The sequence below is a fragment of the Rhinoderma darwinii genome, chromosome 12 (genome assembly GCF_050947455.1).
Source record: "Rhinoderma darwinii isolate aRhiDar2 chromosome 12, aRhiDar2.hap1, whole genome shotgun sequence".
Taxonomy (NCBI): Eukaryota; Metazoa; Chordata; class Amphibia; order Anura; family Rhinodermatidae; genus Rhinoderma; species Rhinoderma darwinii.
In genome coordinates, this window is record NC_134698.1 from 60,451,381 (window position 1) to 60,475,043 (window position 23,663).

A 23,663-nucleotide genomic window follows, 5' to 3' on the forward strand; every position below is an offset into this window, starting at 1 on the left:
ATAAGGGAGGACACAATATATCAATGTAACGCGTGTCCCGAAAAACCAGAGCTCTCTATGAAAAAGTGTTTTAACATTTATCATACATCCCTTGTTTTATAATTTACCCCAATTCTACTTACCCTGATGCACTCCGCACAGCTTATCCCCCCTTATCTTTCCCTTCTGAGCCCTGCTGTGTGCCCAAGCAGCTGATAACAACCACATTGAGGGTATTGCCATACCCGGGAGAACCCACATTACAGTTTATGGGGTGTATCTCTCCGGTCAAAATGCTCACTACACCTCTAGATGAATGCCTTAAGGGTGTAGTTTTTAAAACGGGGTGACTTCTTGCGGGTTTAAACTGTACTGGGGCTTCTGCACACATGACTTTGCACGAGAAAATCCCCAGTAGGCCAAATGGTGGTCCTTTCGTTCTGAGCCCTCCCATGGGCCCAAACGGCAGTTTATCACCACAAATGGGGTATTGCTGCACTCAGGACAAATTGCGCAACAGAATGGGGTATTTTATTTCTTGTGAAAATAAGAAATTTTCAGCCAAAACTACATATTATTGGAAAAAATTAATTTTGTTTTAATTCCAAGCCCAATTCAAATAAGTTCTGTGAAAAAACTATGGGGTCAAAATGGTCACAACACCCATAAATGAATTCCTTGAGGGGTGTAGTTTCCAAAATGGGGTCACTTCTGGTGGGTTTCCATTGCTTTGATACCTATGGGGCTCTGCAAATGCGACATGGCACCCGAAAACCAAACCAGCAAAATCTGTACTCCAACAAACACATAGCGCTCCTTTCCTTCTGAGCCCTCCCATGGGCCCAAACAGCAGTTTATCGTCACAAATGGGGTATTGCCGCACTCAGGACAAATTGGGCAACAAAATGTAGTATTTTATTTATGGAGACAATAAGAATTTTTGAGCTAAAACGACATATTATTGGAAAAAATATTATTTTTTTTAATTCCCAGCCCAATTCAAATAAGTTCTGTGAAGAAACTATGGGGTCTAAATGGTCACAACACCCATAAATGAATTCCTTGAGGGGTGTAGTTTCCAAAATGGGGTCAGTTATAGTGGGTTTCCATTGCTTTGATACCTCTGGGGCTCTGCAAATGCGAGATGGCACCCGAAAACCAAACCAGCAAAATCTGCACTCCAAAGAACACACAGCGCTACTTCACTTCTGAGGCCTCCCATGGGCCCAAACTGCAGTTTATCGCCACAAATGCGGTATTGCTGGACTCAGGAGAAATTGGGCAACAAAATGGGGTATTTTGTTCCCTGTGAAAATAAGAAATTTTGATAAAAAATGACATCTTATTGGAAAAAATGTAATTTTTTTCATTTCACAGCCCAATTCAAATAGGTGCTGTGAAAAAATTGTGCGGACAAAATTGTAACAACAACCATATTTGAATTCCTTGAGGGGTGTAGTTTCCAAAATGGGGTCACTTCTGTGGGTTTCCATTGCTTTGATACCTCTGGGGCTCTGCAAATGCAACATGGCACCCGAAAACCAATCCAGCAAAATCTGGACTCCAACAAACACATAGCGCTCCTTTCATTCTGAGCCCTCCCATGGGCCCAAACGGCAGTTTATCACCACAAATGGGGTATTGCCGCACTAAGGACAAATTGGGCAACAAAATGGGGTATTTTGTTCCCTGTGAAAATAATAAATTTTGATCACAAATGACATCTTATTGGAAAAAATTTCATTTTTTTAATTTCACAGCCCAATTCAAATAGGTGCTGTGAAAAAACTGTGCGGTCAAAATGGTAACAACAACCATAAATTAATTCCTTGAGGGGTGTAGTTTCCAAAATGGGGTCACTATTCGGGGATTCCTACTGTTTTGGCACCTCAACACCTCTTCAAACCTGGCATGCTGCCTAAAATATATTCTAATAAAAAAGAGGACTCAAAATGCACTAGGTGCTTCTTTGCTTCTAGGGCTTGTGTTTTAGTCCACGAGCGCAGTAGAGCCACATGTGGGACATTTCTAAAAACTGCAGAATCTGGACAATAAATATTTAGTAGTGTTTCTCTGGTAAAACCTTCTGTGTTACAGAAAAAAAATGAATAAAATTGAAATTCAGCAAGAAAAATGAAATTTGCAAATTTCACCTCCACTTTGCTTTAATTCCTGTGAAATGCCTGAAGGGTTAAAAAACTTTCTAAATGCTGTTTTGAATACTTTAAGGGGTCTAGTTTTTAAAATGGGGTGTTTTATCAGGGTTTCTAATACATAGGCCCCTCAAAGCCTCTTCAGAACTCAAGAGGTACCTTAAAAAAAAGGATTTTGAAATTTTCTTAAAAATATGAGAAATTGCTGTTTAGGTTCTAAGCCTTGTAACGTCCAAGAAAAATAAAAGAATGTTCAAAAAACGATGCCAATCTAAAGTAGACATATGGGAAGTGTGAAATAGTAACTATTTTGGGTGGTATAACCGTCTGTTTTACAAGCAGATGCATTAAAGGGGTTGTCCGAGATCCCAACATTTTTTCAAAAACTCTGTCATACATTACCCCTTATACAGACAACCTAAATAAAGCATTATTTTTTAAAAAAATTCTACTTAACACATTTCTTCTTTGAATTCAGCACAGTTTGTTTACATGCAGTTCAGCTCTGGTTTGTTGATCTTTCCTTGTGATGAAACTTTTTTCACGTGCACGCTCATTGCAGGCTGCAATGAGCGTGCACGTACCTTCCAAGAGTTCATGTGAGCTGTCCTTGCTCCTCCCGCTGACCTCCTTCACTGCACTTGTCTTCTTGATGACATTCTTGAAGGATGATGAGCAAATGTTCTCCCCCCCATTATGTTTTTCACATTTATGTTTTATTTCTCTTTTCACCTCTTCGTGTCTACCCTAAGGGTATGTTCACACGCACTAATTACGGACATAATTCGGGCGTTTTTGCCCCGAATTACGTCCGAAAATAGCGCCTCAATAGCGTTGACAAACATCTGCCCATTGAAAGCAATGGGCAGACGTTTGTCTGTTCACACGAGGCGTATATTTATGCGCCGCTGTCAAATGACGGCGCGTAAATAGACGCCCGCGTCAAAGAAGTGACCTGTCACTTCTTTGGGCATAATTGGAGCCATTACTCATTGACTCCAATGAATAGCAGCGCCAATTACGCCCCTAATGGACGCGGCGTTCAAGCGCCTGCACATGCCGTTATGGCTGAAATTACGGTGATGTTTTCAGGCTGAAACATCCCCGTAATTTCAGCCGTTACGGACGCCCTCGTGTGAACATACCCTAACCCTTGTCCGCCCTCCTCTATCTCATGTCTCTCTCCACTAAGGCTATGTTCACACAGAGTTTTTTGGCAGGAACAATATCTGCCTCAAAATTCCGTCTTGAAGATTGCGGCAGATTTACCTCTCCCTGCACGCTGTTTTTTGCGTCGTTTTTCCCGGCGTTTTTTGTGCGCTGTTTGCGTTTTTCTTTGCCGATTTTTTTCGGGGCGTTGTTCGCTTACTTTATCTTGGCGTTTTTTGCTTGTTTGTTTGCGTCTTTTTTTGCGATGTTTTTGAATGTGTTTTCCGTTTCGTTTATCGTATCCTTTTTTTCGCGTCGTTTATCGTTTCTTTTTTTGCGTCGTTGTTGTCGGAAATTTTTTATGCGTTTTTCGTTGCGTCTTTCGTGTGGTTTTCCCCGTTTTTTTTCGCAGCCTTCTTTGCCTCTTTGTTTGCGGCTTTTTTCGCGTCATTTTCCACTATATTTTTTTCGTCGTTTTGCGTGTCGTTTATCATAGCCTTTTTTTCTACGCTTTTCGCGTATTTTTGGGGGGTTTTTTATTTCTGCGTTTTTCGTTGCGTCTTTCGTGGCGTTTTCCCTGTCGTTTTTCGTGGCGTTCTTTGCCTCTTTGTTTGCTGTTTTTTTCACGTTTTTTTTTTAATGTTTTTCCCCGCGTTTATCGTAGCCTTTTTGGCGTTGTTTTTTTATTGTTTTTTGCGGCGTTGTTTGCGGCTTTTTTTGCGTTCGTCCAGCCCCGTCTTATGCCTCATGCACACTTGCGTGTAAGATTGACGCCCGTGAGAAACGCATATGAAAACAGGCCAATTTAAAATAATGGGTCGCGTGTGCTGTGCGTGGTTTTCACAATCAGCACACGGGCGAGATTCACCCTGTTGAGAATGGGGCCTTAGGCACGATTTACACAAGCGTGAATCACGTCCGTGTGCTGTGCTTTGAAAAAACGCACAACACACGCGACCCATTTATTTCAATGGGGCCGTTGACACATGCGTGACTTTTCACGCAGCGAGAGTCCGCTGCGTGAAACATACTGCATGTCCTCTATTGGTGCGTTATCCTGCACCTACACTCACATTGAAGTCAATGCATGCGTGAAAACCACGCACCGCACACACGTGTTTGGTGCGTGATTTACACAATTTGTTAGATGAAAAAAATGTGCTGGCTTTGTGAGTGCGTGAATAACACTTGACAATCGAAAAGCACACTGATGCATAAGGGCGGATTTACACGAGCGTGTGCGTTTTGCGCACGCAAATACAGTGGCGTTTTGCGTGCACAAAATGCACTTGACAGCTCCGTGTCATGTTCATATGGTGCGCAGCTGCGTGCTTTCCGCGCAGCCACCATCATTATGACACTACGTTTGGATGTTTGTAAACAGAAAAGCATGTGGTGCTTTCCTGTTTACATTCATACTTTTTACTGCTGTTGTGCGAATCACGCACGTCCCACGGAAGTGCTTCTGTGTGGTGCGCGTGATTTTTACGCACCCATTGACTTCAATGGGTGCGTGATGCTCGAAAAACGCAGAAATATAGAACATGTCGCGAGTTTTACGCAGCGTACTTACGCTGGGCAAAACTCACGGACAGTCTGCATGCCCCCGTAGACTTGCATAGGTCCGTGCGACCCGCGTGAAAACCACGCGGGTTGCACGGACGTATAGCACGTTCGTGTAAATCCGCCGTAACGCACACACAGACATGATTGACGCAAGTTTTTCACGCGTGTAAAATACACACGCTCGTGTGCATGAAGCCTTACTAATGGACGCTGTTAGACAGTAATGAACTAGTAATACATTTTAAAATAAATGAGGACATAGAAAAAATATTGTAATGAAATAACACACACAACACTGGTTAACGATTTTATTAAAAATAAAAAAGGGTGTCATTGAAGTAGTCCTTGAACTGTAAAAAACACATAACTAAGAAAAAAAAAGTGATGCTTAGATACACTGCTCATGTGTGATACTGTCTGTTTGACCATGTATCTAAGCCTACCACAAGGTAGCCTTAGATACATTACCCAAGCAGACAGTGTCACACATGGGCCATGTATCTAAGAATACATGTTAGGCTTAGATACAGGGCCCCAAAACACAAATCTTATACAGGAATAAAAAGAATGTCATCTGGGGTCCTGTATCTAAGCATACATTGTGTTAGGCTTAGATACAGGCTCCATGTGTGACAATTTTTTTTAGCCACTGTATCTAAGCCTAACAATGTAGGCTTAGATACAGGACCCCAGAAGATCTTTTACAGTTTAATATTATACGCTCTGCTCCGGGACTCCTGACATCGTAGCAGAGCCTATAATAGCGTAGTGCGGCTCCTCCTTGGGCCTGCTCGGTGCTACGGCGCAACGGTGTCCCGCGGGCCGCAGATAACAGCCTCAAGGGCTGCATGCGACCCGTGTACTGCATCGAGTTGTCTGATCCCCTATCAAAGCCTACTATGTGTAGGCTTTGATAGGGGAAGAACTAAAAGTACAGAGGTCACTGTACCTCTCTAGTCCGCGGGTGCCGTCCCTCTTCACTTTTTTCACTGTGAACACGCATAGGCGCGCTCACAGTGAAAAAAAGCTGCATAGGCTGGGCGGGCACCCGCAGAAACGACACATCTCCAGTGACGTGTCGTGTCCCATCCGAGGTCTCGCTGGGGCGAGACCATGTGATCGGGACACGACACGACAGTGGAGGAGGAAGAAAACGTGACGTCAGAAGACATGTGATCGGCAGAAAAGAGCTGCCAGAACGGAGAACAGAAGCAAGATTGCACAGGTAAGTATATTAGGGAATAGTTAATGTGTGTATTGTGTGTTTAACTTTTAAATAAAAATATATCTCGGCCAACCCCTTTAAAATTCTGAAAAATGCTATTTTTTCCAAATTTTCACTAAATTTTGCAATTTTTCACCAATAAACACTGAATATATCGACCAAATTTTACCACGAACATGAAGCCCAATGTGTCACGAGAAAACAATCTCAGAATCGCTTGGATAGGTTTAAGCATTCCGACGTTATTACCACATAAAGTGAAATATGTCAGATTTGAAAAATGGGCTCTGAGCCTTAAGGCCAAAACTAGGCTGCGTCCTTAAGGGGTTAAAGGGAACCTGTCAGTATGTTTGAAGCCACTATACCTTCAGCATGCCGGTAGTTTAGTGGCTCCAAATGTACTGACTGGTTCCCTCTAAAGGGATTGTCCCAGCAGAAGAACCCCCTTTTTGTACCTTTTTTATAAGAGCCATTTTGGTGAACCTTTTGTTATTTATGGGAATATATTAAATAGTGATCACCTAATATAGCATATATATCAGAATCACTGTCTTTAGCTACTGGAGCAATTTAATATTACAGAAGGGCAATGTAGGGAAGTTAGAGTCTCTTAGGTTCCCTTGCAGCCAGTCATATAGTATATGTATTTTCTATAGGTAGATATACAGATATGCAAAAATAGATATTTTTCCAGTTGTACCACGAAAATAAAGTCACAAATGATATTGAATTTCATAAACAAATTAATTACATTCAAGCGTTGACTTTATGGATAAAGGAATTAATGTTCTATTATTAGAGGGCTTCCTTTTTGTACACTTTTTACTGTAATACAATTTAATGTGAATTTTAGGTGTTAAACCTTATTTGCTTCTTTCTTTGTCATTTCAGAGTTTATAGCTTCATTTTCTCATAGTTCACGCAGATAATGCTGTGATTGTGCTTTGCACGCCTACTCCTTTTTTTTTTTTACACCATTAATATGTAGCACACAATGACTTTCTGTATTTTGACAGAACAAATGATGCATGTGTCACCACTGAAATCCTTTTTTTTTTTACTAGAGCCCAGACTATGGATCCTTTCTACAAGGCATTAGCATATTCTAATTCATTGCTGCATTTTTAATATTTGATCATTTAGTTTATGGAATAGATTGTGTTATTTTTTTTAGTAAAATTAACAACTTTTAAAGTGACAAGTTCAATTTCTAAAATTTTAGGTCTTGATAGAGAAGGAAAAAAAAAGTCACAATTATTACATTGCCCAAGAAAACCTGTTAGGGGGTTCTGGAGTTCGCATGACTAGGGTCAATTAAGGGGCTCTTAAACATTATGCTTCATTCTGATTCCAATGCAACATGTATATACACAAGGCCAGATTTTCTATAAGGCATGATGCGCACGTGTCTATGACAAACCCTGCCAAGCAGAGAGAACACACAGTCATATCAAAACAGCTGCTGTATGCTACTCATGCATTGATCTCCCTTGGCAGACGTTATTGTAGTAGCAGAAAGCTTCATACAGCAGCTGGTAATGGGCTACTCAGATGAAGCTTCCTGCCAATAGAGGGCACATTGTTGGAGGCGAGTATATGAGGGAAGTAGGATTTCCTGCTGTGATCGCTGAAGAAATTTTATGTGTACAGTATGTAGAAAGCAATGTATGCAGCTCACCCGTAGACTGGCTGTTTAGATGGGTAAACCAGGGGTAGGCAACCTTAGAGAGGTGGAGGGTAACTTTTGAAGGGTTTTGAGATTTACTTGCTACCAAGTTATGCCAGGACAATGGGAATTGTGTGTAATTATCAGGAGCGTTACTGTCCCTTATGGATATTACTTTTTTAACTAAATTCATTGCTACAGAATATACAGGAGAATACATACAAAGTCACAGGCAAAAGACACAACAATTACATCCAGCAACTCACAAGTGATGTCTTCTCTGATGGTAGATGTTTTCTTTCTTTATCTTCTCCATTTGACCCTGACAACTTCTTCCAGCCAAAACTCGGCTCTGCAGAGTCTGCACTTTAGTGCCCCTAGTATTGCATGGACAATAGTGACATAACTTTAATGAACCCAAAAATAATATTGCCATCTAATAGCACAACGTGTTAAATATTTTTAAGCCACGCCTCTAATCATGCCCAATCCCAACCTAAGCACACCCATTCACACTAACCGTGATAATGTGTCTGATTGCAATGTGCAAGAGGAGGAACCACAACACCCACAGCCACAGTGCCCACCCTCATGAACTCCATCTCATATCAACTGAGCTAGGTTATAGTGGTGCTGTGTATGACTGCCGTAGTCCAGGGTGATATCGTCCCCTTAGGCTCTGGGTGTCTGCTCCGGCTAGCTGTATCCTTTATTGGGCTATTATTTCCCTCTAAACCTGATGCTCATGTTTATATTTATGCTCAATTTTATACTAATCTTATGCTTGCTCAAAGTCAAGAACAGTTATGTACAGTATGAGATGTTTTCATAATGGGATAGAAATACCGCTGCTGGATACTCACACAAACTTTGGTAAGAGCAGTGCTGGGAGCCGCTAAGAACTGCAGGCAGGGGCAGGATACAGGAGCAGGCAGCTGTTCTGTGCAGTGTAACGTGCTCACGTTTGGCAGCACGATGATAGGCCAAGAGAGTTGTGGCAACACGCAGGGCACAAAGACGATGGTTCCTGAGCTCCGTTGCCGGTTTTAACTTCATCCACATCCCTAATAGCCAGATATTTTTGAGTGACGTTTGGCCTGAGATCTACTTGGGACCCGTTAGCGATTGATGGGTTGCCAAAACAGACACCTCAGCAGCACAGTCCCTAAAGTCAAGGGTGTCGCTATAGGGGGTGCAAAATAGCTGGGGAAATTAAGCATTACACTTGCCCATTCAAACCAATGGGTTGTCTATGTAATGAAGGACAGGTCCTCGGGAGAGAAAACTCTTTGTAACCGCTGTCCACTCCGGCTAATCGATGAGGATGCTGAACGGTGGAGCCCCTCTATTAACTCAGAATTCTCTAATGGTGAATATGAAAATGGGTTTTCTAAACCAGACCACCCCTTTTAATTATAGGTACAAGACCAACAATAAAAAGTATCTGTTGATGCAGGACCACTCAGGAAGCAGACTAGCAAAAGAAAAAGGCTGAGCGTAAAATAAATAGGTAGATGGAAAAAGGCAATTTTTTTTCTACAACAAATGCGGAGGCCGTCCTGCAGCTCATTTTAAGCTGTATATAAAATCCTATGACATAACATATGAAGGAAAATCCTCAGGGAGACGGTATTTTTAGGTTACATTGTTTCTGGACTTCCTGTCTCGGCTTTGACTTTCTGAGTATTGGGGGAGGTGTCAGACAAGCGTATGGCAGCTGTATAACAAGCAAATTGTGTTGTTTTTTGGTATAATCGCTTCTATTCTTCGTTGACACATTGACTGATGCGACAACTCCCACAATAAATAGTGCTCAGTTATGTCCTGCCATGGTATAAGTGTTTTAGTGTGTGTCCTTACAGGGGTTTTTTCAGGACTTAATAATTGATATACTTCAGCTCAAAAGTTTACAATGACAACCCTGTTGCATGCTGGGACACTATTGATGACACATTGATGCAGTGATGCAATATATATACATAATGTCATTCTGTGGCCATTTTAGAATATAAATTCTAATCTGTGGGTATGTTCAATTGTAGGCAATTTTAACTCTTTGATCTAATTGTTTTTTTGAGATGGCGTAGTTTTTAGGGTTAAATGATACCCTAAAAGTTATCCCACTAGCATTTGTTTTTTTTCCACACTCTTCTCCTGTTCCTTTGAAGGTTTGTCTCACATCGACAACCCCTTTACATATGCCCTATCACAGCATATGGACATCATACAGGGGGTTCCCCCGTTCGGGAGCCAGAATGTTAAAACGTCTTCCATAATGGCGAAGCCGGCCGTCTATGCTTTACATGGTCAACATGCAATGCTACGTTGTCCCTGCAGCGGACGCTACCAGAAGCGTTTTCCCTGGCGAAAACAGCTAATCACTGGGGTTTACAGAAGTTGGACCCAGTTCGATTGGTTGGTCACTGGGTCAGTTTCTATTTAAAAAGGGTTTGTGGGAGGCAACCCATTTAACCTAAGGTTTTGTCTTTCATCTTATTAGAATAGAGAGCCCTTCTTAGAGGGGTATTCCCATCTCAGACCTATATCCACAGTATATGTCATAAATGTCCGATAGATGGAGGTCCCAACTCTAAGACTCACACCTATCTCTAGAACAGGACTCCCTGACCCCCCCCCCCCCCCCCCGTCCTACCTGCTGTCACTTGGCTCCAGACACAGAGTGTGTCTAGCTATGCTGTTTCTGGAACTCCCATAGAAGTGAATGGAAGTGATGGAAAAATCCTAGAAGAGCGAACTATGCTGTTTCCGGAACTCGGAAGCTACAGAAACAGTGTGTCTCGCTGTGCTATGCTGTTTCTGGAAATCCCTTTCACTTCTATGGGAGTTGCCATAAATGTCTTTGTGGATATTCCATAAATGTCCGAGATGGGAACGCACCTCCTAAGAAGGACTTTCTCTTTCCAAAAGATTAAAAACAAAACCTTAAGGTGGGACCCGCATCTATCTGACATTTATGGCATATCCTGTGGATGTGCCATAAATGTCTGAGATGGGAATACCCCTTTACAGCTGGATATAGCTATAAGATAGCCGTTGGTAGAGCAGTAGCCCACTGCTATTTCTACCAACTCCACCACCTTCTGTAGCTGCGCTGTTTTTGGGCTAATAGTGGGGGTCCGGAATGGGGATTCCTCTATTAACTCATAATTCCATAATAGAGTATAGGTTTCCAAAACCAGGCAACCCCTTTAAGCCTAAACACTGTGAAAAATAAACTACGTTCACGTGATGTACAAGATCAGACAAAAGCTTTGCTAAAGCACATGATGAGTACTCACTGTTTATAAATTAAATGTTTGCATTGTGCAGTACATTTGCTCATTTCTGCCATGTTTAGATTGTAGAATAAATTAGGAAAATAATCTTCAATGGGGCAGCTAAGAACCATTTAATCCGTAAAATCATCTGTCAGTAACCATTTTTCACATATCTTAAAACATGCCGCTTGTTGATAATATAGTTTAGTTGATGGATGGTTGAAATAGTAACTTGACTTGGGAGGTTTCCAAGTCTTTGCCTCGTACCTTTGTTGGTTTTCTACTCCAACAAATACACATTTTTCAAAACCTGCCATGAAAGAAAGATTGCAAGATGAATCCTAATAAGTACCAAAGTAAAAATAAAAGGAAATGCAAATTAAAAAAATATATTGTATTTTGCTATTTAAAGAGGCTCTGTCACCAGATTTTGCAACCCCTATCTGCTATTGCAGCAGATAGGCGCTGCAATGTAGATTACAGTAACGTTTTTATTTAAAAAAAACGAGCATTTTTGGCCAAGTTATGACCATTTTTGTAGTTATGCAAATGAGGCTTGCAAAAGTCCAAGTGGGTGTGTTTAAAAGTAAAAGTCCAAGTGGGTGTGTATTATGTGCGTACATCGGGGCGTTTTTAATACTTTCACTAGCTGGGCGCTCTGATGAGAAGTAACATCCTCTTCTCTTCAGAACGCCCAGCTTGTGACAGTGCAGATCTGTGACGTCACTCACAGGTCCTGCATCGTGACGGCCACATCGGCACCAGAGGCTACAGTTGATTCTGCAGCAGCATCAGCGTTTGCAGGTAAGTCGATCTTACCTGCAAACGCTGATGCTGCTGCAGAATCAACTGTAGCCTCTGGTGCCGATGTGGCCGTCACGATGCAGGACCTGTGAGTGACGTCACAGATCTGCACTGTCACAAGCTGGGCGTTCTGAAGAGAAGAGGATGTTACTTCTCATCAGAGCGCCCAGCTAGTGAAAGTATTAAAAACGCCCCGATGTACGCACATAATACACGCCCACTTGGACTTTTACTTTAAACACGCCCACTTGGACTTTTGCAAGCCTCATTTGCATAATTACAAAAATGGTCATAACTTGGCCAAAAATGCTCGTTTTTTAAAAATAAAAACGTTACTGTAATCTACATTGCAGCGCCTATCTGCTGCAATAGCAGATAGGGGTTGCAAAATCTGGTGACAGAGCCTCTTTAAGTAATTTCCTAATGTATTAGAAAAAGTAGGTTCAAACTGGATGTGTCCTATGGTTATAAAGCAGTTTTTAATCTGACAGTCCCAACCTTTGCCTCATTGCGTTATCTGCATGTATAGGCAGTGCTGTGGAATATTTTAATACCGTTATGATTTATAGTTTATCCATTATATTTTATTAATTTACTTCATCCTGTTCAAGTTGCACTATGCTGCCAATTCCATCTTAAAAATACTGCATTGCTTTTCTCCAGAGACTTGAGAGACCCATGAAGATGTGATATTGCCACATAAAGCCTTATTCTGCACTGTAAAAAGAGAGAACACACTAGGGTGAAGAAGCATCAACACTCTTTTGGTTAAATATTTTTTATGGGGACCAAAAATTATTAGCAGTGTACTTTTTCTTTGTCCAACATTTTGAAAAATCTACTTATGTAATATTTAGTGCTTCTCCCTTATAAAATACAAATTGGCTGAAATATGTAAGCTAAAGAGTAATGTATCTTTGATACCTTTTATAACATTTTATTAAATATTGAATCTGTAAATGAGAATACCTTTGCTTTACCTTGTTTACTAGTGTTTTCAAATTCTCTCATGTTGCCTGGGGACAGTGGAACATCAAACATGTCCTCATTGTAGGTCACTCCTTACTGTACCTGTTTTGCTAATATTGATCCAGGCTCCTCAGGCACCATCTACATACACATATGTGAAATCTTCATGGCTTTTTCAGCGCTAGGCTGCATTACAAATAACCAACTTTGTTACTGCTTATCAACAGGAACTTGTTTATTTTATGGTCCACAATTCTACTCTTGAATCAAGATGATAGCTAAATTGTAATGCATCTTCTATGATCAATCAGTACCTTTAATTAGCTATTCGCTTGCTTTTACCTATCCTAGTATAAAATCGCCAGTCCTGTTAAATGCAGTATTTACCTTATGTGATATCATTATAATTGGTGGATATGGATGTATTGATCTCCCCCCCCTCCCTTAACTTATGATCCAAAGTAGTGGTTCCAAAACTTCTTCAGGCCAGGGAATCCCAAACCATTTAGAGACCCTACTGCAAACCCTTACACGTTCACCATACAGATGACGTCACTAGAATGCTGCGGTCTACGTGTTTCTTAATGTTCCTTGACCATGTACCCCATACTCAAACAAATTATATCAAAGTATCCCAAAGCTACGATCATACACTGTGCTGCCTAACAAGAGCACAGCATAAGCACTGTGCGAGTACCCCCTAGAGACATGGCACCCTGGGCTAAACACATTAAGAACCTAAGGTGTGGCTGTGATTTTCAAATTTATAACCATGGGGTCCCCTGAAAATTATTTATGGGGTACCCCTACCATTCCTGCTTTCAAATAAGCTTTATTTTGGGAATGTAAAGCATGTAGACTTCTTGTCTAGCTCTATACTTTGGTTGAGATGTGTTAACTGCTTTCTCAAGCATCATTGAGCAGGTTGAAATCAGTTTGCCATCTCTACATCAAAAGTGACAAGTCTTCCTGCTGCTGTGTTCTAGGGACAGAGTGGAGAAACCTATGACATGTCAACATTGAGCCAAAAATCATGAATAAAACACAATTTGCCTATAAGGCAACTAACACTATTTTCCACAGTACTAACAGAAGGTAGCAAATTATTCTATTCATATAATTCCTAATAATGAAAATAACCTTTATTAAAGGCACGTAGCCTATATTCCAAAAACAACCCATGAGCCCAGAAGCGTTACCACTCATATAGATGTAATGGTCAGTCTCTGCTAACAACAGTAGAATTTATATACTGTCTATACTAGAGGAAAGCATCTGCAGATCGCTATCCCAGAACTGATTCTGTGCTGACGGTAGGTTAAAAACAATCAACAAAGCCCCCCCCCATGTGTTTCGCCGAGATGGAATCCCCAGGGGTACAATGTGGCAATGCGTACAATTTGTCCTTTTGGACCTGGGACTTTCTCTCTGCGTGCACCATCCCTCGTTGGGATATTTTTATCCTTCTCCTCTGTGATACTTACCTGGTTGTGCTGCTGATCTCCTGAATTCGCAATGACTGAAGACGCCATCTCGGCGAAACATGAGAAGGGCTTTGTTGAATGTTTTTAACATACCATCAGCTCAGAATCAATATAGTCAAATTGTGTTTTATCACCACATTTAACTGGCGCAATTTTTTTTATTTTTTTTATTTTTTTTTGTTTATTGTATTACAAAAATCTTGGATGGCTTTTTATGTGCCCCTCGTCTTTGTGAAGACCAAACCCCCAATTCACCCATGTATTCGATGCCCAAGTAGTGCACATACCCCTTCAGTCCTAAAGATGAACTCAGATCCTATATTTCAGATCCCAAAAAGGAATTCAGACTCCAAAGATTAATTTAGACCACGGACCTTTAAAATGAATTCCGACTTCAAACCCCCAAAAATAATTCAGTCCCCAGACTATAACCCTCAATATACTGCTGCACTTACCTGCAAAAGCTGTAGGAAGAGAGGATATAGGCTACTGCTGCAGGGCACAGCTGAAGTCATTTGGCCACACTGCGGGAAAGCACACTTCCCTCACCCGCTTCTGGTCCTCTCCAATGCACAGTGCATGTAGCCCAATGATGCTAACTCACACACAGTGCAAACCGGCTGACCGTACCAAAATCAGTCTGCTGAACCCCATAGGTCTCGCCTTGGCACCCAGTTTGGGAAACACTGATCCAAAGCAATAATTTTGCTCAACCTAGTAATTAAAAGTTCCTTACCAATATAAAGTGCGCACTAATTGTGTCCCTGGTATATTCTCTACAAAACCTGTATACAAACCATATAGGTAAAGGTTATCCTTGTGATGTTACATGAATGCATGATTACTGTGATGACACTGTGCATGCCCATAAATGATAAAGTAACGCATAATTTGCCTGTAGGTTTGCAAAGCAAAGACTGGGGGTAGTACAGTGACTGTACAAATTGAAAATTTTTGAGAAGCAAATATAGTCTTACTAACTTGCACTAAAGTCTCACAGACATTTCTGTTGTTGCATTCATCTGCGTTTTTAGAATGTAGGATTGACATAAATAAATATTGCGTGTGTATACAGATAGAAGGATAAACCAATCCACCCTTTTATTTCACAGTTTGACAAAGACATGTAACAGGCTTTGTCTTATTCCCTGTTGATCAGGGTGTAGTTGAGTTTTATTGTAAGTAGTCTTAGCGAAACTCATGTGTGCTGCAAAGATCTCGCTATAATTTGTTTGTATATTCAAAATATTCTCTCATAAAATACATGCTCTATTCTACCAGTTAAGGCCCTTTTATACCTGCCAAAGATCGAGCAAACTAGCATCCATATGAGGGCTCGTTCACGATCATTGTCCTATTTAAACATGGCAAGGATCAGCGGATAGGCAATCCGTCGATTTACGTCGAGTCTGGCTCCTGAAACAATGGGGGATAAGCTGTTATTATTTTGGAAAGCTCTGGCTGCGAAATGCAAATCTAGTCGAATGATTGACTGATCATGTCATACATGGACAGGGCAATCCACAGAGTGGGAGCCACACTTATGTAGCAACTCTTCGATATGGCGCATAGAAATAAAGATTTGGCTAAAACAGGCATTCCAAGTTTTATCTAAATCGTGACGTGGGTTGGAAAGGGACATACATGAAAAGGAAAATTGCTTGTATCTTGGGAAATATTGTGAAAATGTTTTATTACACCACATGAATTATCTTGTACAATAATAAACAATATTCTATAATTTTAACATTCAACACGAACTACCAAGAAAATTGTTGATGCATGAATGATAACTGTATCAACCAATGGAGCAGATTTCCATCGGTTGTAAGTCAATTTTAGTACTCTACATAACCATTATTGTTAACAATCATAAAATAGTGGTATAGTTATGTGGGAAATAGTTTGAGCGTTACGTATATGGACGATTTTTAATGTGCTTGTTCATGTGGGCTTTTGCAGTGATAACTCCTGCCTGAAACTTATTTTTACTGGGGCTTAAACTGTTTAGCCATAACCTTAAAACCATCTGCCTTATATTGTGTAGGTTACCCTCTTGCTGCCATAACGGTTCTGACTATAGAGGCATGGATTCCACAAGACCTCTGAAGGTGGCTTGTGGTATCTGACACTAAGACGATAGCAGCAGATCCTTTCAGTTCTGTAGATTGTGAGATGGGCCTCTATGGATCGGACTTGTTTTTCCAGCACCTCACAGATGTTCTTTTGGATTGAGAACAGGGTGAAGTCAACAGCTTTAACGCTGTCATGTTCCACAAACCATTCCTGAACAGAGGGCACTGCCATAAGGGAATAGCATCGCCATGAAGTGGTGTACTTGGTCTGCAACAATGTTTAGGTAGGATATGTCAAAGTAACATCCACATGAATACCAGGACCCAAGGTTTTCCAGCAGAACATGGCTTATAGCATCACACATCCTCCAGCTTGCCTTCTTCCCATAGTGCATATTGGCACCATCTCTTCCACAGATAAGCGAAGCACACGCACCCGGCCACCACATTATGTAAAAGAAAATGTGATTTATCAAACCTTGCCACCGACTTCCATTGCTCCATGATCCAATTATAATACTCACGTTTGCAATGTAGGTACTTTTGGCGGTGGGCAGCGGTGGCATTCTCACTTTCCTACAAAATAGATGAAAGTAGGTCAAACCCACTGATTTTATTGGGACTGCTTGACCATCTAATGTATATGGCAGATGACGGGGAAAGAAGGATCGGGCATATTAAATTTCAACATGGCCGATCCTTTATTGCTGTGGGAAATAAGCTGCTGCTAGAGGAGTCTGGAAGCGCCTTATTCGCCTATCCCATTGAGAACACATTTACGTTTAGACTGAGCCAAACATGCGTATATTTGGGGGAGTCTGTAGGAATAGCTGTTAGAAGTGTATGGCCACATTTAGTTTTGGATGGATTGTACTTGGAGAATTTCAATAAAGCAGTTCTGCTGAGCTCATAATATAAGTATATATATATATATATATATATATATATATATATATATATATATGTGTTTCCCAGCTCTGAAATTGATCATGTAATGCGGTTTCAATAGTTCTTAAAACATTTATTGTCAATGCTACAGAAATCTGTTTCTTGTTTTTACCTTTAAAAATGTGATCCTGTAAACTTGATGCTTCTAGGTTTTGCATAGCAAATTTGCAGAAAACCTTAATGGGGTTGTTCCACCATTAAATATCATATTTCTTGTATAGATCATAAAAATTAACAAGGTTTGACATTTACATCCTGTTTAAAAAAAAATGATTTAGTAAATGGTTAACATTTTCTTACGTAGTTTGGTGCCACCCAGTGTTTAAAGTATTTAGCAATGTTCACATCCACCTAATGAGATTGAGTGTTGGTGGATATGCATTTTCACTCACTCTCCCCATAGCCAGGTCTCTGCATAGTGATCCACCGTTCACTGCAGAGCAGCTAATAGAAATAACTATCTGCCCTGCTTGTCAGGAAAGAATCAGAGCTTCTGCAGTAGCATGGCAATATAGCTGTGAAGACTCATTCTTCTCAGCTTCTTAGGACTTTACAGCTTTTAATCCTGACGGCAGATATGAACACTGCACATTCCCACTCTGCCTTTATTTTATTTTATAAAATTTTCCTTGGTTTCTAAAGGAGTGCATATTGTGGATGCCACACAGTAGATACCTTGACTACTCTGAATCCCTTGTAACCTATCTGCAGGGAAAGTAAAAAGGGACTATATTGTGAATTGCCAGAGGGGGAAGGAGACTGATTCTGCTCAGAGCATCTCCCCCAGCAGTACAGATTTGCAGCAGCACCAAGGGGGACAGAGGGAAGCAAAAAATAAGATGAGAAAAATAATTTTAGAGAAACACTGCAAAATTTCTTTAAAACACCTAGTAACAGCATTTCTGAACTTTTGGTATGAAATTTATTCATGGCATAACCCCTTTAAAGATGACAGTATTTTTGACTGGGAGTGTTGACTAGTATCAAACTGTTGTATTCATGTGTTCTCAGGTATTCCAAGACCTCGGCACCACAGTACTTTCAGAAGCCATGAAGGGCTATAATGTGTGTCTATTTGCCTATGGACAGACTGGCTCAGGGAAGACCTATACGATGATGGGTACTCCGGTAAGTGATAAGGGAAATATTCATATACCGTAAATACGTTTGGGTAGCAAAAATAATGGCAAAATATTGATGACAATAATCGGCAAAGATTTTAGTGGATAATATGTAACTGCATGAAGCCTCATGCAGATGTTGCTTCTGGTTGGATTCGAATCCAGGGCCCCAGTGCTTCAAGGCAACAGTGCTGTACTGGTAGCACATGAAGTCCCTATGGGTCCTTATTACAAACTCGTACTCTGTGTGGCTGTATGGTGCCTCCATGAGGCTCAATATTCTCTCAAAGAAACTATTCTTTTATGGGAGTATACTCTCTGTAATACATCATACAGTAGAGCAAGCCACAATTTTTTCCGTTTGGCCACTGCTGTAGAACAGGTAGACATGTAAATAAATGAAAAAAAAAAAAAGATGCCTTTTAATGTGTTTTGCTGCCATCAGGTGTTTGGTTTAATTTAATGTTTCATATTTGTTTTTAATGTTTTTTATTTTTTTCATGTAATGTTTTTCAATAGGCATCAATTGGATTAACACCCCGCATTTGTCAGGTATGTACATTTTTATAATAAGGCAAAGAACAAACAAAAAGTGAATTCAGGCACATAAAGACATAAAGTAATTGTAGGCACATACATCTATCAGTCATAAAAATAAAACCACCTGCCTAATTTTGTGTAGATCCCTCTCTTTCCACCAAAACAGCTCTGATCCTTCTTCAAGGCATGGGTTCCACAAGACAATAGCAGCAGATTTGTTAATCTCTATAAATTTTCAGGATGGGCCTCCTTCGATCAGACTTTTTTTTCCAGCACATCCCACATGTGCTCGATCGGATTGAGATCTGTGGAATTTGTGAAAGTCAACCTCTTAAATTCTGTCATGTTCCTCAAACATTTCCTGAACCATTTTTACAGTCTGGCAGGGCACATTATAGGGCTGAATGAGACAAATGTCATTAGGGAATACTGTTGCCATGAAAGGGTGTATTTGGTCTGCATTTAGGTAGGGGGTACATGTCAAAGTAACATCCACATGAACTCCAGAGCACAAGGTTTTCCAGCAGAACATTGCCCAGAGCATCAGACCTCCCCCGGTTTGTCTTCTTTCCATAGTGCATCCTGTGCCATCTTTTCCCCAGTTTAGCGATGCACTTGCACCTGGCCATCCAGTTAAAAGAAAACATGATTTATCTGATCAGGCCACCTACTTCCACTGCTCGATGGTCCAGTTCTGATGCTCACGTGCCCATTGTATCCGCTTTTGGCGGTGGACAAGGGTTTAGCATGGGCACTCCGACCAGTCTGAGACTACTTAGTTCCAAACGCAGCAAGCTGCTATGCATTGTGTGTTCACAGCCAGCATTAACTTTTTCAGTAATTTGTGCTGCAGTAGCACTTCTGTTGGATAGTACTAGATAGGCTACCTTCTCTCCCCATGCACATCAATAAGCCTTGGGACCCCATGAGTCTGTTCAAGTTCACCAGTTGTCCTACCTTGGACTTCTTCCAGGATGTACTGGATAGCTGCTAGAACGCTACCTACTAAAATACATACTGTACCACCTGATGCCAAATGCCTACTATAAAACTTGGTGGAGGAGGTATAATGGCCTAAGGCTATTTTTCAGGATTTGGGCCCCTTATTTTCAGTGAAGGGTAAAGTTAATGCTACAGCATAGCATACAAAGACATTTTAGACAATTGTACGCTTCCAACTGTAAATTTTTTGGATAAGGCCCTTTCCTCTTTCAGCATGACTGTGCTCCTGTGTACAATGCGATGTCCATAAAGACATAACGAGTTTTTTTGTGGAGGACCTTGAGTGGCCTGCACAGAGCACTTATCCCAGCCCCATCCAACACCTTTGGAATAAATTGGGAACCTGATTGCAAGCCAGACCTTCTTGCCCAACATCAGTGCCTGACCTCAAAAATGCTCTTGTGACTGTATGAGCACAAATTACCACATACACACTCCAAAATACGCTGAAAAGCCTTCGAAGACGAGTAGAGACTGTTATACCTGTAAAAGGGGTCCCAACTTAGTATTAACACCCATAGTTTTGGGATGGGATATCTAACAAGCTCCTATAGAAATGGTGGTTAGGTATTCACATACTTATAGTGTACAATAAATACAGCACATACTTATAGTAAATATAGGCACATACAACATACATATAGCAAATACAAGCACAAACGTACATACGGTACATACAATGGTGAGAACTTGAAGGAATTTCACAGAAACAGAACTTACCCATACCAAACTGAAGCGTTTTTCCCCACTGCCAATTGCTGACACAGTTAGTTAGGTAGTGGAAAGCAGTGGAAACATACCTATGTTGACGATTTTAGTCCTTGACTGTAAAAAATAAGTTTTATTCTCCCACACGACATATGCAAATTAACTTGTACAGGTTTGCTGAACTGGAAAGTGTCCTACATCCTGAGCTCTAACCCATCCGCTCCCTTCTGCTGTTGACTGATGGCTCTACTAAACTTCTGCGTCATACGCAATTCTATCCAGAGCCATCAGTCAACTGCAGAGAGAAGAGGATGAGGAGGAGATAGAGCTCAGGATGCTAAATTGTATACAGCGTTGGAAGAAAAAAACTACTTTTTTACAGTTCTGCAAAGGCTAAAATTCTTAACATAGGTATGTTTCCACTGCTTTCCACTATATCTAATTAGCAGTGTCAGTGGTCTGGAGGTGGGGGGGGGGGGGGGGTGAAAACTGCTGCCAGACTCCTTAAATATAATTTTTCCCTAAATATGTTTTGATTGTGATCTTGTATTCTCTTCCACTGTTGCAGGGTCTTTTCCATTATAATGATGGCTCTCCAGGCACTCCATCCTCAAGCCGGATTGAAGTGAGGTGCGTTGTGATTAATAATCAAAGTTGCTGGTACTTTCTTGCTGTGTGAATGTGTTAAAGAGAACCTTTCACCTGCCCATACATGTGCAGCATGTAATAGGCAGGGATGCACAAACCCTGGGGCACTTTAAACATTTTCCTCCTCCGCTATTTAGATATCGGTGCTGTTATATTGGGCGTCCAATATTTAAATAACCCCCTGAACTGTCAATGGAGCGTGTAATTGGCAAGGGGGCGTGTAATATCTCTGTGACACTGTCCAATCAGCTACGGACAGTGTCACAGTAAGAGCTGGAGAGAGGAGAGTGTGTGTGCGCGCTCTCATTGCGCTCTCTCCAGCTATTGCTGTGACACTGTCCGTAGCTGATTGGACAGTGTTACAGCGATGTTACACGCCCCAATGCCAATTACACGCCCCATTGACAGTTCAGGGGGTTATTTAAAACTCGGGCGCCAAATATAACGGCACCAATATCTAAATAACGGAAAAACATGGGAGAGTTTTTGTATAGTTAGACTGGGTTTGTACACTTAGCTGCACATGTATGGGCAGGTGAAAGGTTGTCTTTTTTTAAACTTGTTTTATTGAAGAGTTATAGTACAAATGCATTCGGCATACAATCAGAGATAGAATACAGTTTGTCATCATAAACGAATGCATAAATGTTACAAGTGAAAACAACATTACAAGGTCATATATAAATAGCCAAACTCGTACCGCATCTTGGAAAGCAAGCAATGATACATATTTTTGTGAATGCAATACAAAAGGAAGAAAAATCGAATACAGAGATAAAATGGTTAGAGGTTCCTTGCAGGCTGCAAGCCACTCCTCAAGTTCTCAGCAGTTCGTCTCTCAAATTAAAAAACCTATGTGGGGTATACTGAGTGAAGGGCAAGTTACAGCATACGTCCCACATCCTAGAAAACTTACTTGCACACCCTCAACGTTTATAGAGTACTCGTTCATAAGGAATTATTGAGTTAATTAGTGACTTCCACATAGAAATTTTTGGAGGCCTCTGATCCATCCACTGAAGTGCAATGGTTTTTCGTGCCGTGAATAATACCTCTTGAAGAAGGATTCTCGTATAATAGGGGCATTGATGCTCAGGTAACACACCAAACAGACATTCCTTCCACCACCTCCTCCCAAAAAGAGGAGATAATCGGACATGCCCACATCATGTGCCAAAAATCAGATCTAGGAAAACGACACCTATGACATTCCGTACTAGGGATCTACCCATTTTATACATTCTCACCGGTGTAAGATCGCTTTGATGGATTATTGACAATTGAATAATTTTATTGTTGGCAGCTGGTGATACATTGAGTGGGGAAGAAAGTATCTCCTCCCAATCTTCTCCTGACAGATCTGTTAACGTCTCCCATTTCTCCCTCACCTGTAATGGTGTATTGGCCAACTTTAATTGGATAATAGAGGTATAAATGGCTGATATCAATCCCCTCGGATCTCTTGATTTGAATACTCCTATCAACGGAAATTGTGAGAAGCTAACCCCTGACAGCAGATATTGGCTTTTGAGAGCATGACGTAGTTGCAAATATCTGTAGAAACCCTCCCTAGGAAGATGAAAATCACTCTGCATCTGTGTAAAGGACTTAAAAGTTGACAGTATATACATCCCCTATATTTCGTACCCCATCCGACAGGTGTGTAAGGAGTGGGTTGAACCATAAAGTCATGTCCGACTGTACATCCGAGTAGTCATATATATGTTTTGCGGCTGACCAGACTTGTGATGCCACCTTATGTATGGGTAGCATGTCTTTAATAGTCCCTGGGGGACTTTCCAGAACTGGCCACAAATCGGAGAGATGCAAATAAGTAGCTAAATGTTGTTCCCTATTTGGTAAGGGGGCATGATCAATCCACAGCTTCAAATATCTCAGTTGACCCGCCACGTAGTATAGGTATATATCCGGCAATGCCGCTCCCCAGATGTTTAGGATGCTGCAAGGTAGATAAACTAAGCTTAGACCGATTAGAACCCAAATGAATGCTGAGTATAAAGCATTAAGTATGTTTAAAAATGACTTGTATATTGGTATAGCAGCATGTTCAAGAATATAGAGGCATTTCGGAAGGATTACCAATTTAATGAGGTTGATGCGTCCCGCCACCGCCAGTGGAAGCCTACTCCACACTCTAAATTTGATCCTCATGTATTCCAACAAAGGCAAGACATTGGAGGCATGGTCCCTATTAATAATAATACCCAGGTACTTAAATGATGGCACCACCCGCAAACCCAATTCCGTTTCCGACCATCTCACTCCCTTCAATGGCATAAAGAAAGACTTGCTCCAATTAATATGTAACCCAGAAATACGCCCAAAGT

The 23,663-nt window shown here is 41.0% G+C and overlaps 1 protein-coding gene across 1 annotated transcript in view; it reads left to right on the forward strand.

Moving 5' to 3' along the window:
- The window catches only part of STARD9 (StAR related lipid transfer domain containing 9), a 174,760-nt gene that overhangs the window by 66,344 nt on the left and 84,753 nt on the right, over positions 1-23,663 (forward strand). Inside the window, exons 4-6 of the mRNA XM_075844676.1 lie at positions 18,308-18,424; positions 18,937-18,969; positions 21,236-21,297. Coding sequence (XP_075700791.1) covers positions 18,308-18,424; positions 18,937-18,969; positions 21,236-21,297 — 212 coding nt within the window. The remainder of the gene's footprint in view (positions 1-18,307; positions 18,425-18,936; positions 18,970-21,235; positions 21,298-23,663) is intronic.